A 13,316-nucleotide genomic window follows, 5' to 3' on the forward strand; every position below is an offset into this window, starting at 1 on the left:
AGAGACAGGGAATTCCTTGGATTTGGGGGGAAGATGTCATGGAGACGGGCCGAGATGGCAGAGAAGGAGTTTGTGAGTCCCATCACTGCCTGGAGCTCTGTGGCTTGGCATGGAGAGGGAGAAGCAGCTGAGGGGAAGGAAAGGGCTGATCCAGAGGCACATCCAAGGCTGATCTGGAAAGTCAGTAATGGGTGCTGTCCATCTGCTCAGCAGTATGGGGGACTTTGGAGGCTCCCAAACTCCCTCAAGACCAAGGGATGATCCCCAAATCCCTGCCAGGGCTCCCTCACTAAGCCCCTCACCAGGCACTTTTCCCTCCCCCTCTGTAGTGGGACCCATCACATCCCCTCCTTGCTGTGGCCAGTGCTTTCCCTGGCACTGTCCTTGTGCTTTCCCAGGGATAGATCCACCCTAATCTCCTCCTCCAGCCCCTCTGGACCTGTGTCAGCCCGTACTGTGCTTGTGGCCACCTCCCTCCCTCATCAGATTAAAAGCAGGAGCTCATTAGCAGTGGAGCCCTGCGGGGCTGTGGCATCTCTGGGATGTGGTGCTTGTTGTCATTCCCATCTCTGGGATGTGGTGCTTGTTGTCATTCCCATCTCTGAGATATCTGGGATGCTTGTTGTCATTCCCATTGTGGTTTTGGCTCCTCCTGCATCTCCCAGGGGAGACTTTTCACACCCTTTCTGCTCCCAGTCGGGCACCAGCCGAGGCCAAAGTGCTGCAGTTGTGTCCTTGGCACGTCTGTCCTTAAGCCTGGGAGAGGAAGAGCCCTGGCAGGGGGTGGGGAGGAAATCGCTGCTCCGTGATGGATTCGGGATGGAAAGTTTTAATCCAAGGGCAAGGAGGAGCCCTTTTCCCTGGGGGCTGCCATCAGAGGTGCCCAGAGGGGCCGGTGAAGGTCTTGGAGGTGGCCCAGGAGCAGCAGGGAGCTCCCTGGAGGCCCTGAGCTGTGATGAAACCCGTGTTTTGGGGCTGGAAACGCAGCTCTGGGGGGGGTTGTTGTGTCTCCTCCGAGCCAGGAAACGCCCTGGAGTGTTGAAATCAGGGGGAGGAGAGGGTCAGTGCTGCCAAAAATCAGGTCAGGATGCTCTGTGTGCTGTGGAAGGGCAGCCAGGCCTCGGGATAACATCCTTGGTGGCCAGCTGGTCCCAAGCAAGCGTTTCCCCCCAGTTGTGACCCCCAAGGTGCTTCACGGGGCTTTATTTTCCTCCTGCCTGCCCAGTTAACCCCATTTTCACCCATTTCCACTGCTGGTTTAAGGAGTTTAAGGCCCTTGCTCTGTCCTGCTCCGAGTAAACTCTGATTTTTCTTGTTTTTTAAAAGATATTGGAGTGGTTTGATCCCAAGTCTGGCATCTTGGGTTTGGTCTGTCGGTGGCCTGTCGCCTTCCATCATCTTAAAACCCCAAAAAGCTGCAGATTCAGGCTTTTTCCTCTGTTTTACACTAATTTTCAGGGCCCTGGTTTCCTCCAGCTGCAGAAAAACCTTCAGTCAGCTCGGAAAACACCTCGATCCTGTCGGAACAAAGCTCCAGACGCTGGGGTGGAACCGGTGCTGTTGCTTGTGCTGAGTTCAGCTGGTGCTTCAGGAGTCTCCAAGGGGATTCCCTCCCTTCCCTACTGGCAAAGTGCCAGTCTTTGGTGCCCAGGAATGCAGGGTGGGCTCTGCTCTCTGCCCCTCTCGCCCTCCAAGGGATGGCTCAAAAGCAGGAGAGGAGTTTTTGGGGGATGCTGCTCGTGATTCCCCAAGGAATCTTCTCGGGGGTAGAGGAGTCCAGGAAAAACCTGGCATCCTCTCCACACGTGGTGTGTCAGGTGAAAATGGCCTTTAAGCCTTCCCTGCTGTGTCTCTTCCCACCCTGGAGCTTGTTGGAGCCTGCCCTTGGCACAGGTGTGCACATTCCTGCCCTGGGAATTTGCTTGCCCTGGCTGGGACACAGGGTTTGGCTTCCGGGACAGGGGTCTGGGGACTCCATCCCTGGAGCAGCATCCTGTGGATCCAAGTGTCTAAGCAGCTGCTGGGCTCAAAATTCCTACCATTTTTCCCTTTCCCCCCTTTTTTGTGTGTATGACTCATTCCCAGGAGCCCGTTGATGTGACAGATGGACAATCCACGCGTGACCTGTTACCAGAGCGGGTGTAGCTGGTATTTTAAGCTCCTTGGAGCCCTTGGGGTTGATGTCCCTTTGGAGAACTGGCATTCCCAAGCCTCCTGTTGCCTCTGGGAACCGAGTTCTCCATACAAACCCTGCCGTGATGCTTTTCCCAGCTGGAAGTAGGAAAGGATTTGCAGCAAAAAAACGTGTTTCTCCTGCCCATCCCGTGCACGTCGAGGTGCTCCAGGGGAACCTGTGGAGCAGCTCCCTGTGCTTTGCAATCCTGCAAAATCAGCTCCGGGCTTGGCTTTCTTTTTTTTTAACCTTGGAATCTCGTGCAGCAGGTGATTGGATCACCCTCTCCCATCCTCACACGGGGACCTTGTCCCCGTGTCTTGTGGTGCTCGGGAAGTTCACGTCACTTGGTGACCCCAAACGAGGTTTATTGGCTTGTTGGCAGCTGGGAAAACATGGGAAAACACAAACCTTGGATGCTCTGGAGTGGATAAATGCAGCTGGAGTGATCTCCTCCTGACTCCTGCTAGTACTGACTCCTCCTAGTACCATTTATAAATATTCCATGCTCTGTTTTACAGCTCCTTAAATCTTCCCTTCTCCCCTCTTCCCATCCTGTGCTGGAGAGAGGAAAAGCCTTGGATTTTCTCAGCCCAGAGTGGTTTGAGATGAAGTTACTGCCCATGTTGTCATGTCCTGGTGGTTGAGAGCTCTTCTCCATCCCTGGTGTCTGTCCTGTTCCAAAAATTGTCCCCCTCTGTGCCATCACATCCCCCTGTTTGCCTCTGCCAGCTGGCACAGGGGCTGTAGGGACAGATTTGGGAACAGTGGGGTGGTTGGGAAGCATCCTCTATCTCCTCGGAGTACAGGGACAAGGAAACAACTCCTCTGGGGGCTCTGTGGGTCACCCCAGTCCCCCCATAGCCAGGGAGGGAGTCCTGTGGGCCATTCCATGCAGGAATGAGGATGCTCAGGACCTTGCCAGGATGGACCTTGTCCATGGAGCACTGAGGTGCTGCAGGATCCGTGCATGAGGTGCCATGAGCTTGGACACAAGCAGGGCTGGGGTTATTCCTGGTTTTCAGGCTGTTCCCTGCCACTGAGTCCCACTGGAGTGACACTATCCCTGTTCCCAGCCCGTGAGTCCTGGGATGAGCCTTTCAGTGTGGGTCAGTGGTGGGATCTTCTCCTCTGTGTTCCTGGTTGTCTCAGTGGGCTACATCCTGTTCCACCCCTCACCCCACCTTCATTCCTGAGGAATTCCATTTAGGCAGCACCTCTGGAGCTGGCAGTGCCAAAGCTGGAGCCCGTTAGAGGGGCAGGGCAGAGCTGTTTCGTGGAGTTGTGTAACGAGCTCAGGGTGGAGGGGGGTTGGTTTCTACGAGTTCTGTTTTCGAGCACTTCTCGGAAGGATGGAGAGATGAACTTCCCACCTCAGCTGCTCCATCTGCAGGGGAGGGAACCAGCCCTGTGTTTATTTTTCCAGCTGTGCTTTTAGCAGCTCCCAGGGCTCACCTGGCAAAACCAGCCGTCCAAAACCGACCCGAAAACCGACGCTGCAGAAAAGCTGCCGGCGGGGGAGGGAACACGGAGCCAGACAAAGAAAAGCACAAAATTCCCCAGGGTTGGGTTGTTTTCCACCCCTGTGCTTCCCTTCCCAGGCAGGTGAGCTCCAGCTCTTGGCTCACCAAAATCTTCTTTGCTGTCCTCTCGAGGGGGTTGTGCCAAGAGGAGCCGACGTTCCCGTTTTCCCCGGATCACCTTTTCTGTGCTCGGAGCTGCTCTGTCACTGTAGCAGCCCAAATAATCCTTAATTTAAGACTTGGGGCTCTTCTCTCCATCTCCAGCCAGGCTGACCTTGTTGCAGGGATGAATCAGCAGTAAATGTCAGGCTGGTGTGATCAGGGAAGAGGCTTTGGCTCCGTGTTGGGATGTGTCTGTCTCCGAAGTGTAGTTCAGGCGGATGAGTTGGGAGAATTCCTGCTCAATTTGAGACAAACCTCGACCACCCTGACAGTGCTCAGTGGTTTTGGGAGGCTTTTGGGAAGCACCTGATGGTTGAAGTGCTCTGGAAACACTCCAGCTGTGCATCCCTAAGGGACTTAATTTCCCAAGGAAGTGCTGGTAAAGCACTGGGACCAGTTTGAGAGTGAAACTGGAGACCTTTGTGCTCAGGGTGTGTTGAGCAGCTCCGGTGGGGCGAGGTAGGATCAGCTGAGCTGGAAGTTGGGCAGGGATCTCTTGGGGACCTCAGCTGGAGTTGTGGGAAAGCAAAGGTTGTTTTCCTTGGAAGGACCCATGTCCTTCCTGGAAGTGGAGCAGGATGGTGCCCGTGGCAGCTCTGAGAGTTGTGTTGTGTGCAACGTGTTGCTTGTCTGATCTAATCCCGGCATCCATTGGTATTCCCAAACCAGTGAAATGAGCTTGGAACACTCCAGGGCTTTGTCATGCTGATTCCTGAAACTGCTGATGGGCTGGAGGCCTTGGCTTTGTGCTTGGTTTTGTGCTGAGGGAGTTGTTTGGTCAGGAGGAGGGTGTGGAAGGGTGATGGAAAACCTCGGATCACAGGCAGCGTCGTTCCATTGGGGTTGGCTCTGTGTCCTGGTCATCCCAGCAGCTTGTCCTCCCATCTCAGGAGGTTCTGGCATTGGCTCAGTGTCCTGGTCACCCCAGGAGCTTGTCTTCCCATCCCAGGAGGTGTTGGGGTTGGCTCTGTGTCCTGGTCATCCCAGCAGCTTATCCTCCCATCCCAGGAGGTTTTGGGGTTTCACTGTGTGTCCTGATCATCCCAGGAGCTTGTCCTCCCATCCCAGGAGGTGTTGGGGTTGGCTCAGTGTCCTGGTCATCCCAGGAGCTTGTCCTCTCATCCCAGGAGGTGCTGGGTTGTCTCAAACCCAAAGGAATATTCTCATTGACAGGGAGAAAATCATGCCCAAGCAATTCCATACCCAGCAGAAGGTTCCAAGGAGCGGGGTGTCCCTGTGCTCCCCATAAACTGTCACCTGCAGCCCAAGGGAGGACAAAGAGCAAGGAAAAGAGGATGGTGCTGACCCTGAGCAAATCCATCCTGTCCTCATCCCTCCTTAGCAAACATCCCTATGCTCCTGTTTCCACTCCAGGGTGTTTTTTCCCTTTGCTCAGCACTGGCCGCCTTTCCGGTCCGGGATGCTGCTGGAGGATGAGGGGGGGAAGCACGTGGTTTTTTTTTGGGAAGCTGGAGATACAGCAGTGCTTTGTGTGCAGCTCCCCGTGCCTCCAATTGATCCTGGCAACAGCAAATGTAAAAATAGACGCCGGGTGCCTTCTCCCAAACTTGCCTTTTGGCAGCCGCTCCCTTCGAGTCTCGGTGGAAATGAGTGGGAGGAGGGAGGGAAGGGATTCACTCCGAGTGTCTGGAGGCAGTTGGGATGTGCTGATTAACCAGGGTGACCTAAATGAGTGAGCACAGCCACGGGGTGGGGGCTGGGGAGGCCTCTGCCACACATGGATGCTCACAGTCCGTGTTCCCAGCTTCCAAACCTCTTGGAGCACCTCTGGCTTCCCAGGGGCTGCCCCGGAGCTCGGAGGGGCCTCCGGGTGCTTCCCGTTTCCGAGGGGTTCTCTGTTTGAGGTTTCCTCTCCCGGCCCTCTGTGATGGGGTGAGTTGCTGTTTCCTTCCCCCTCAGCCATCCCCAGGGCCTGGGGGCCTCTCCAACCCCTTTCCTGCCACAGAATCCATGGAGGACAGATCCTGGAATCCCCAATTTTGGGAGGATTCACCTGCAGGATGGTGCAACACTGCACCGAGGTGCTGGATCCAGGGAGTGTCAGAGGGAAGAATACATGTTTTTTTAGGAAAAGCTAATTTCCTGAGCCTATGGTTTGTGTCTCCAGGCTGAATTCCCTGGATGTGTCCCATTGGAGATGTCCCTGAGCACAACTGGCTCTCCACGTGTCCAGGGCTGAGGTGTCTCAGCAGGAGCATCACTGATGATCCAACAGTAGCTCACGGGGGAAGGAGCAGTTCTCCACAGAGCAGAAGGATGTGGATTTAGGACCAGCAGGCTGGGAAGCAGCTGGATTCATCCTCTGGGATGCCCCTTTCCAGCTGTAGGGAGCAAGGGAAGGAGCACAGACTGAGGGGCCAAGCACATCTCCTTAGGTAGGAGCAATCCTGTTCCCCATCACCACCAGCTCTGGCTCTGGGACAAGACAGCCAGTTTAATTTAATTTTAATCTAATGTTAATCTAATTTTAATTTAATTTTTTTTAACTGTCAGGCTGTGCCCCCTCCAAACCTTGCTAAGAACCCTCGGAGCAGGTGGCTGGAGATGAGTGTCTTATCCAGGATGTCCTGGGCAACGAGGAGCTGGATCCAAGCTGGTGCCACCTTCCTCAAGAGAGGCCTCCAAAACACCCCCAAGAAGCAGATCCTTGTGGTCCCATATCCCTGGGGCTGGATGTGCTTGGCACAGCTTCCTCCCTCTCCCTGTGCTCCTCCAGCACCTCTTCCAGAGGTTTAACATAACCCAGTTCTGCTATTTCAAGCCTGGAAAAGGGGTTTTGTGGGCAGAACTGGTTTGTTTTTCCAGGTGTATCCTCTGTTCCCATAAAAGAGGTCGTGGCCCCCTTCAAAATGTGACCTTGGGTGGCCCCAGTCCAGAAACCCCCAGCCAGGGAAGAAATATGGGAAACCAAGGGCTGTGGGATGAGGTTAATAGTGAAATTATGCTGTGGAATTTTGATTTTTAGCTGAGCTGGGACTTGCAGCCCTCCCTGAGCCCAGGCAGTGTTTGCACCTCCCTTTTCCACTGGAACTGATTCATAAAAACCCAGGAACACACAACGTGTGGAACAACTTAATCCTCCCAAACACTCGTCTGGTGCCACAAACTTAGAGCTGAGCCTAAAAATAGCCCCATTGCCTGTTGGAGGTGTAGTCCTGACTGTTTGCCGACTGGGGATGAGGTCTTGGGATCCAAAAATAGCTCCTTAATCCCACGCCAGCACAAGCAGGGGCTTTTCCTTCAACAGATGCTTTTTGGAGCAGCTCAGGCTGAGCCCTGAAATTCCTTTTAATGCCCACTCTTGGAAGGGATGGGATGGGAGATGCTGTTCCCTCTCATCATCCTCAGAAGCTCGTGCCTTTCCTTGTGTTAATCCACCCAGATTCCTCCTATTTTTTTTTTTTCCATGGGATGACATAAGGTGTAAAAACTACTTTCAGGAGTTTTTTGTTGTTTTTCCTGAGAAATGATTCAGCCCCCAAATCTCTCCTTTCCCAGCTGCCAGGCTGCTCCAGCCCTTCCCTCTTGAACTTCTTCCAGCTCTTGAATTCAACTAAACAATATTGGATGTTCCAGGCAGCCTTTTCCCCTCCAATCCTACGGGAAGTGTCCTCCTGACTCACCTGCTCCTTCTCCCTGGCAGTGGATTGGCCCATTCTGGTGTCTTTTTGCTGCTGGTGTTTTGCTCTAAGGGGTTAATGCTGCTTTTTTTTTCCCCATTGATTTTGTTTTTCCTGCCTGCCTGGATATTTTGAAGCTCAAAGCCTGGGTACTGAAAATTGTGCAGTGGGAATCCTGTGGGGTGGGATAAGGGAGTGGTGGGAACAGGAATGCACTCACTGGGGATTTAATTTTGTGTGTGTTCCCAGGAAAGTTCCAGGCTCTGTCCTTCCTGCATTTTGAATTAATTGGTGAAGGACCTGGGTGCTTCCAGCTGTGCACTTGGAATATTTATCAGGGAATTAGGGGGCCTGTGCCCCATTCACAGAATGGTTTGGGTTGAAAGGGACCTTAAAGTTCACCTTGTTCCACCCCTGCCATGGGCAGGGACACCTTCCACTACCCCAGATTGCTCCAAACCCCATCCAACCTGTTCTTGGACAATTCCAGGGAATGGTGTAGCCTTCCCAGGCTTCTCAGCTCCTCCCTTCATCCAGGATGTGATAATTTCCCCGGCAGCAATAGGGAAACTTCTGGAGAACACAATTATACTTCTCTCCTTGCCCTGGTGATTTCAGCCTGGTCACACCCACCTCCATCCCAGCACGTTTTCCTTCCCTATTTTTTTTTTTCTTCTCAGTGATTTCGCTCTCCAAGTGGATGTAAAACACCACTGGGATATTTTATTTTCTGGGAAAATGTTAACCCAGGTCCAGAAATGTCTTCCAGCTCCCGTTGCTGTGTCTTTCACCCAGGAAGGACAACGTGGAGAAATAGGGTCTGTCCTGAACCTACAGATTTCCTTGGGCCTTGTTAAGGGGAATTTTAATCATAAATTCATCTTTTAATATTTTGATTTGGGAGGGAGCAGAGCTACCAGGGCAGTGGCTGTGCTGGAGACCTGCTCATCCTGCTGCAGCTGCCCTGGGAAGCAGCACCTGGAATGGGGCAGAAAGATGGGAGAAGGGAGCAAAGGACCGCTGGGTTGGCAGAGATTTTTGGGAAGAAACTGATCCCTTGTGGCCTGTGTTTGGTGCTGCCCCATCCAAACATGGAAATAGAGAACTAGAAGGTGGCTCTGGGCATGTCTTGCTGTGGTGTCCTCTCTCCCACCTTTCATTCCCACTGGCAGGAAGCAAGACTCCTCTCCCAGAGGTTGCTCTATGCCCTTCCCGTGGAAGGATTGGGACCTAAACGGAGGTTGGGATTATTTTTGCCTTGTGCAGTGGATGGTTTGAAGGCTTTCCCCATGTTCCTGCCATGCAGAGCTCTGGAGCACAGTCCATATTCCAGGTTTTGTGTGGGGCAGGACAGCGGGAAGCATCCTGGGGATCCTGCTGTGGAGTCAGTGGGAGCCTCTGAGCTGGTGGACATGGCCAACATCTCCTTCTGGAGCTCTCACCAGGCAGGAGAATTCCATCAGCCAGCTGTGGGAATGCAGATATTTCCCGAAAATCAGTAACCTGGGTAGAGTTGGGTTGAGTAGTTGCTTCACAGAAGGTTCTCCTTCCCATAAAGGACTCCCGGGATTCACCATCCTCGAAACACTTGATGCAAGGACACTTTGAGTCAAACCTGAGCACCTTTATTTTGGGTGAGACACAGAAGGTCTGGCAGAAAGTTATTTTGATGGATGTTGTTGGGAGCCTTTGCCATTCCGGGTCTGCCTGTGCCTGGAAGGATTTGTTGAGTCACCGGCTCTGGAATATTTCAACCAGGAGCACAAAGCGCCGTCGGCTTTGTTTTCTTTCCAACCTGAGCTCGCAGCAACCTGACAAGTGACCCTACAAAAATTGGGCCACTGGTAGCATTCCCTGGAAAAACACAGTGGTGTCTGACAGCAAGGTGGCATTTTCCAGGTTATTTAGTGGAAGGACGGTGTTTAGGACAAGGGCAGGGATGGAGATGGAGCTCTTACAATGTGGTTGAGGGGTGTCTCTGACTTGGGTTTTGGGTGGTACCTGGGACTCTTAGAACAGAATCATGGAATCATTAAGGTTGGAAAAGCCCTCCAAGATCATGGAGTCCAACCTGTGACTGATCCCCACCTTGTCACCCAGCCCAGAGCACTGAGTGCCATGTCCAGTTGTTCCTTGGACACCTCCAGGGATGGGAAATCCACCACCTCCCAGGGCATCCCCTTCCAATGTTTAACAACCCTTTCCAAGAAGAAACCCGTGCTAGATAGCACTGGTGCCTTCTCCCACCCCAGCAGCATCTTCTCCAGAGTTTTCCTGGCTTGTGAGTCTTGGAAATGACAGAGGCACCTTTCCTTTTCTTTCCTCTCTGGCTCCAGGTGGCACAAGCTGCACTCCAAGGCCAGGAAGAAGGAGAAGGAGCGGGGTGAGATCCTGGTGAGCATCCAGTTCACACGGAACAACCTCACGGCCAGCATGTTCGACCTGTCCATGAAGGACAAACCACGGTCACCCTTCGGGAAGCTGAAGGACAAGGTGACAGGCAAGAAGAAATACGACCTGGAGTCGGCCTCTGCCATCATCCCCAGCAGCCTGGGCGGCCTGGACGTGGAGGATGACTACGAAATGGGGGGCAAGAAGGCCAAAGTCAAGGGCTTTTTCCTGAAGAACAAGCTGCGCAAGTCGTCCCTGACGCAATCCAACACTTCCCTGGGATCCGACAGCACCATCTCCTCTGCCAGCCTGAGCTTGGCAGCAAATGTTCCTGAGGTAACCAAATCCCCGAGCAGACACAGCAGTCTGTCCATGGAGCGCTCTGGTAAGAGGATCATGGATAATCCCTCCTCCTTTTTTTTTTTTTCCCCCCACTCTTTTTTTTCCTTTGTAAAGGACTGTTGAGACTTTCTTGCAAATCTGTTAACTAATTACTGACCTAATCATGGAATCGTAGGAATGTGGGGTTATTTGGGTTGGAAAAGCCCTCTGAGATCGTCAAGTCCAGCACTGCCAAGGCCACCACTGACCCATGTCCCCAGGTGCCACATCCACAGGGATTTGAAATCCCTCCAGGGATGGGGACTCCACTGCTGCCAGGGCTGTGCCAGGGCTGGACAACCATGATGAAATTTTCCCCAATATCCAACCTAAACCTCCCCTGGCACAACTTGAGGCCGTTCCCTCTCCTCCTGTCCCTTGTTCCCTGGGAGCAGAGCCCGACTCCCCCCCGGCTCCCCCCTCCTGTCAGGGAGTTGCAGAGCCAGAAGGTCCCCCCTGAGCCTCCTTTTCTCCAGGCTGAGAATCAATGTCCTGCAAAAACCCTCAGATCTTCTGCCTTCTGCCTTTGTGCTCGACAGAACGGGGAGAAACATCCAAGATTTTGCTTTTCCATGCCTGGCTCACATTGATGCTCCCTGTCCTTCCCGCAGCGCCACGAGCTCCCGGGATACGAGGGTTCCTCAGGGCTGTCTCTTCTCACCCCTCAAAGCAGGTCCCTGACACTGGAAGGCCCCAGGAGAGGGCTGGGGGAAGCTGCTGCTGCCCTGGACTGGGTCACTGGTCTAACGAGCCGCCTCCGGCTTGGAGGCAAAGCCGGAGCAGTGCCCAGTTCCCGGTGATTAAAACAATCCGAGCTCTTGGCGCCCGGAGAGCGGCGATTTCCAAACAAAAAAGGCCCTTGTAGGGAATTAATTCTCGCCGTCCCTTGAAAACGAAATATGTAATTAGGTGGTTTAATTGGCTGGCCACAGCCAATTCCCGGATTGGGTGGGAGATGCCGGGGGGTTTCTGCTGGATGACGTTCCCACATGTCGTGTCCGTGGCTGGAGAGCGAGTTGAGACACTGCTCTGATCCCATCATCCTTGGCATGAACCTTCCATCTAATGCCAGTTCCCGTGGCAGGGGCTTGGAACTAGATTATCTGTAAGGTGTTTTCCAACCCAAACCGTTCCATGATCCTATGAAGGAAACATCTCCAGCCAGGAGGGGAGAGCAGCTGGTTGTCACCTCAATCCAGACAGTCCTTGTCTCTGGGTCCTCCACGATTTTTAACCCCAAAAGTCTGCAGTATCCACAAGGTCGTAGAATCATGGAATTGTTAAGGTTGGAAAAGACCTTTAACATCCTCAAGTCCAACCCCCAGGGCAGTTGAGAGGGAGATGAAGGCACTGGATTCTCCTGGTTTGTCACACCTGGCTGGTTGGAGCAGAGCTCGGGGCCTTGTCATCTCCTAATCATGCAAACTCCGAAGTCACACAGAAGCATTAAACCCTCTAAGTAGTTTCTGGGGAGTTTCTTGCATCTATTATCCATCTCAGATCCTCTCAGATCCTCTCAGACAAGGGGCTTATGTTACAGAGTCTCCTCTCTGGGTCCTGCAGTGGGAGGTGACGTGCTCAGGGAAAATATTGTGTGTCCTGTATCCCCACTTAGTTGTGTCCTGGGCTCTGCATTTCAAGTTTAATTATAATCCAGTGGAGCCCGGGAGCTGGGATGATTTCAAGGCTCTCTTTAGTGTTTGCAGGTAGGAGATAACGCTGCTTGTCACGTCCTCACCTCTGTTTTGTGCTCAATCTCCCCCCCCAGTGAAAGACTATTTGCCGTCTCCCAAGCTGACCCACAAGAGAGCGTTCAGCGACGACGTCTCCCAGGTCAGCCCGGTCCTGGAGCCCAAAGCGATCCAAAGCCTGAAGCCAAAGAACGACCCCGTGTCCCGTTCTTCCCTCTGCATCAACGGGAGCCACGTTTACAGCGACGAGCCCGCCCCGAAGAGCCCCGCGCTGGTGCCGCCCGGCTCTGCCCCGCTGCCCGTGCCCGCCGTGCCCAGGAGGCAGGACGAGGGGTTCGGCTTCACCCCGCTCCATCCCGACCCCCACGAGGCGCCCTGGGGGGTCGGCGGCTTCGAGAGGCCTCAGCAGAGGGACGAGCCGAGGTTCATCCCGTCTCCTCCCAGCTTAGCCCTGCAGGAAGAGCTCAAGGTCTCCACGAAGGCCGTCACCCTCAGCAACCACCTGGGCAGAGCCAGGATGGAGGAGAGCAGCCGCCTGGAGAACAAGCCCACCCAAGCCGCGGCACCCGTGGGCTTCTCCTCGGACAAACAGCCCGAGGAGGCGAGGAAGGAGGAGAAGAAACCAAAAGGTGGCTTCTTCCACCACGGGGGCAACCGGAGCGAGGCGGGGAGCAAAGGCCAGGGGGAGAAAGTGGGACCCTCCGTCCAGGCCGCGGCGGCGGGAGACGAGAGGAGTAAGAGCAGCGGCTGGTTTGGTTCAAAGGAGCCCAAAGATTCCCCTCAGAAACCCAGGTCAGTGGAAAGGGGGTGTGGAGATATCCAGGCTGTTGATTCCTGCCCCAAATTCCCGCCTTCAGAGGCTGGGAAACGCTCCCGGGATCAGCGGAGCGCCGGCCCCGCTGCTCAGGCAAGGCCACAGCAGGGAAGAGGCTTCCTTGGTCTTAAATGTCTCAAAGGGAAGGGGATTTTTCCTGGATTCTCTCCTGGCTTCTGCCACAGCCCAACTCTGTTTATCCTTGTGGGATGTGTTTTCCACTCAGGGAGGGAGGGATCCCTTCCATGGAGAGGTTTCCCTCTGCAGGGTGAGGCTCAGGGTGTGGTCACACCAGGTGTTTCTGTGGCCTTGAAATAAAGGATCGTTATCCTTTAATTAGCTGAAAAGGCTTCCCTGGAAGCCAGTGTGGGATGTAGGATATCATGACATGTAATCACATTGTTTTTATTAACCTCCCACCCCTTCTGCGTGGTCTGGTCACTTTGATAACTTGAGATATTATTAATAGTCCCAAAGTCACTAATCCCAACCCTGCTCTTTCCTTTTCCCATCCCACCCAGCCTTCCCTTCTTATGAATC

The 13,316-nt window shown here is 53.8% G+C and overlaps 1 protein-coding gene across 17 annotated transcripts in view; it reads left to right on the plus strand.

The window, feature by feature from the left end:
• The window catches only part of RAB11FIP5 (RAB11 family interacting protein 5), a 41,246-nt gene that overhangs the window by 5,443 nt on the left and 22,487 nt on the right, over positions 1-13,316 (plus strand). For all 17 annotated transcript variants that reach the window (XR_010430339.1, XR_010430340.1, XR_010430342.1 and 14 more), the window contains exons 2-3: positions 9,836-10,275; positions 12,040-12,754. Coding sequence is in view for 5 of the 17 variants with exons in the window: in XM_064653601.1 (XP_064509671.1) it covers positions 9,836-10,275; positions 12,040-12,754 (1,155 nt within the window). In the remaining 12 variants the exon portion in view is untranslated. The remainder of the gene's footprint in view (positions 1-9,835; positions 10,276-12,039; positions 12,755-13,316) is intronic.

This window comes from Pseudopipra pipra, chromosome 4, assembly GCF_036250125.1.
Source record: "Pseudopipra pipra isolate bDixPip1 chromosome 4, bDixPip1.hap1, whole genome shotgun sequence".
Classification (NCBI taxonomy): Eukaryota; Metazoa; Chordata; class Aves; order Passeriformes; family Pipridae; genus Pseudopipra; species Pseudopipra pipra.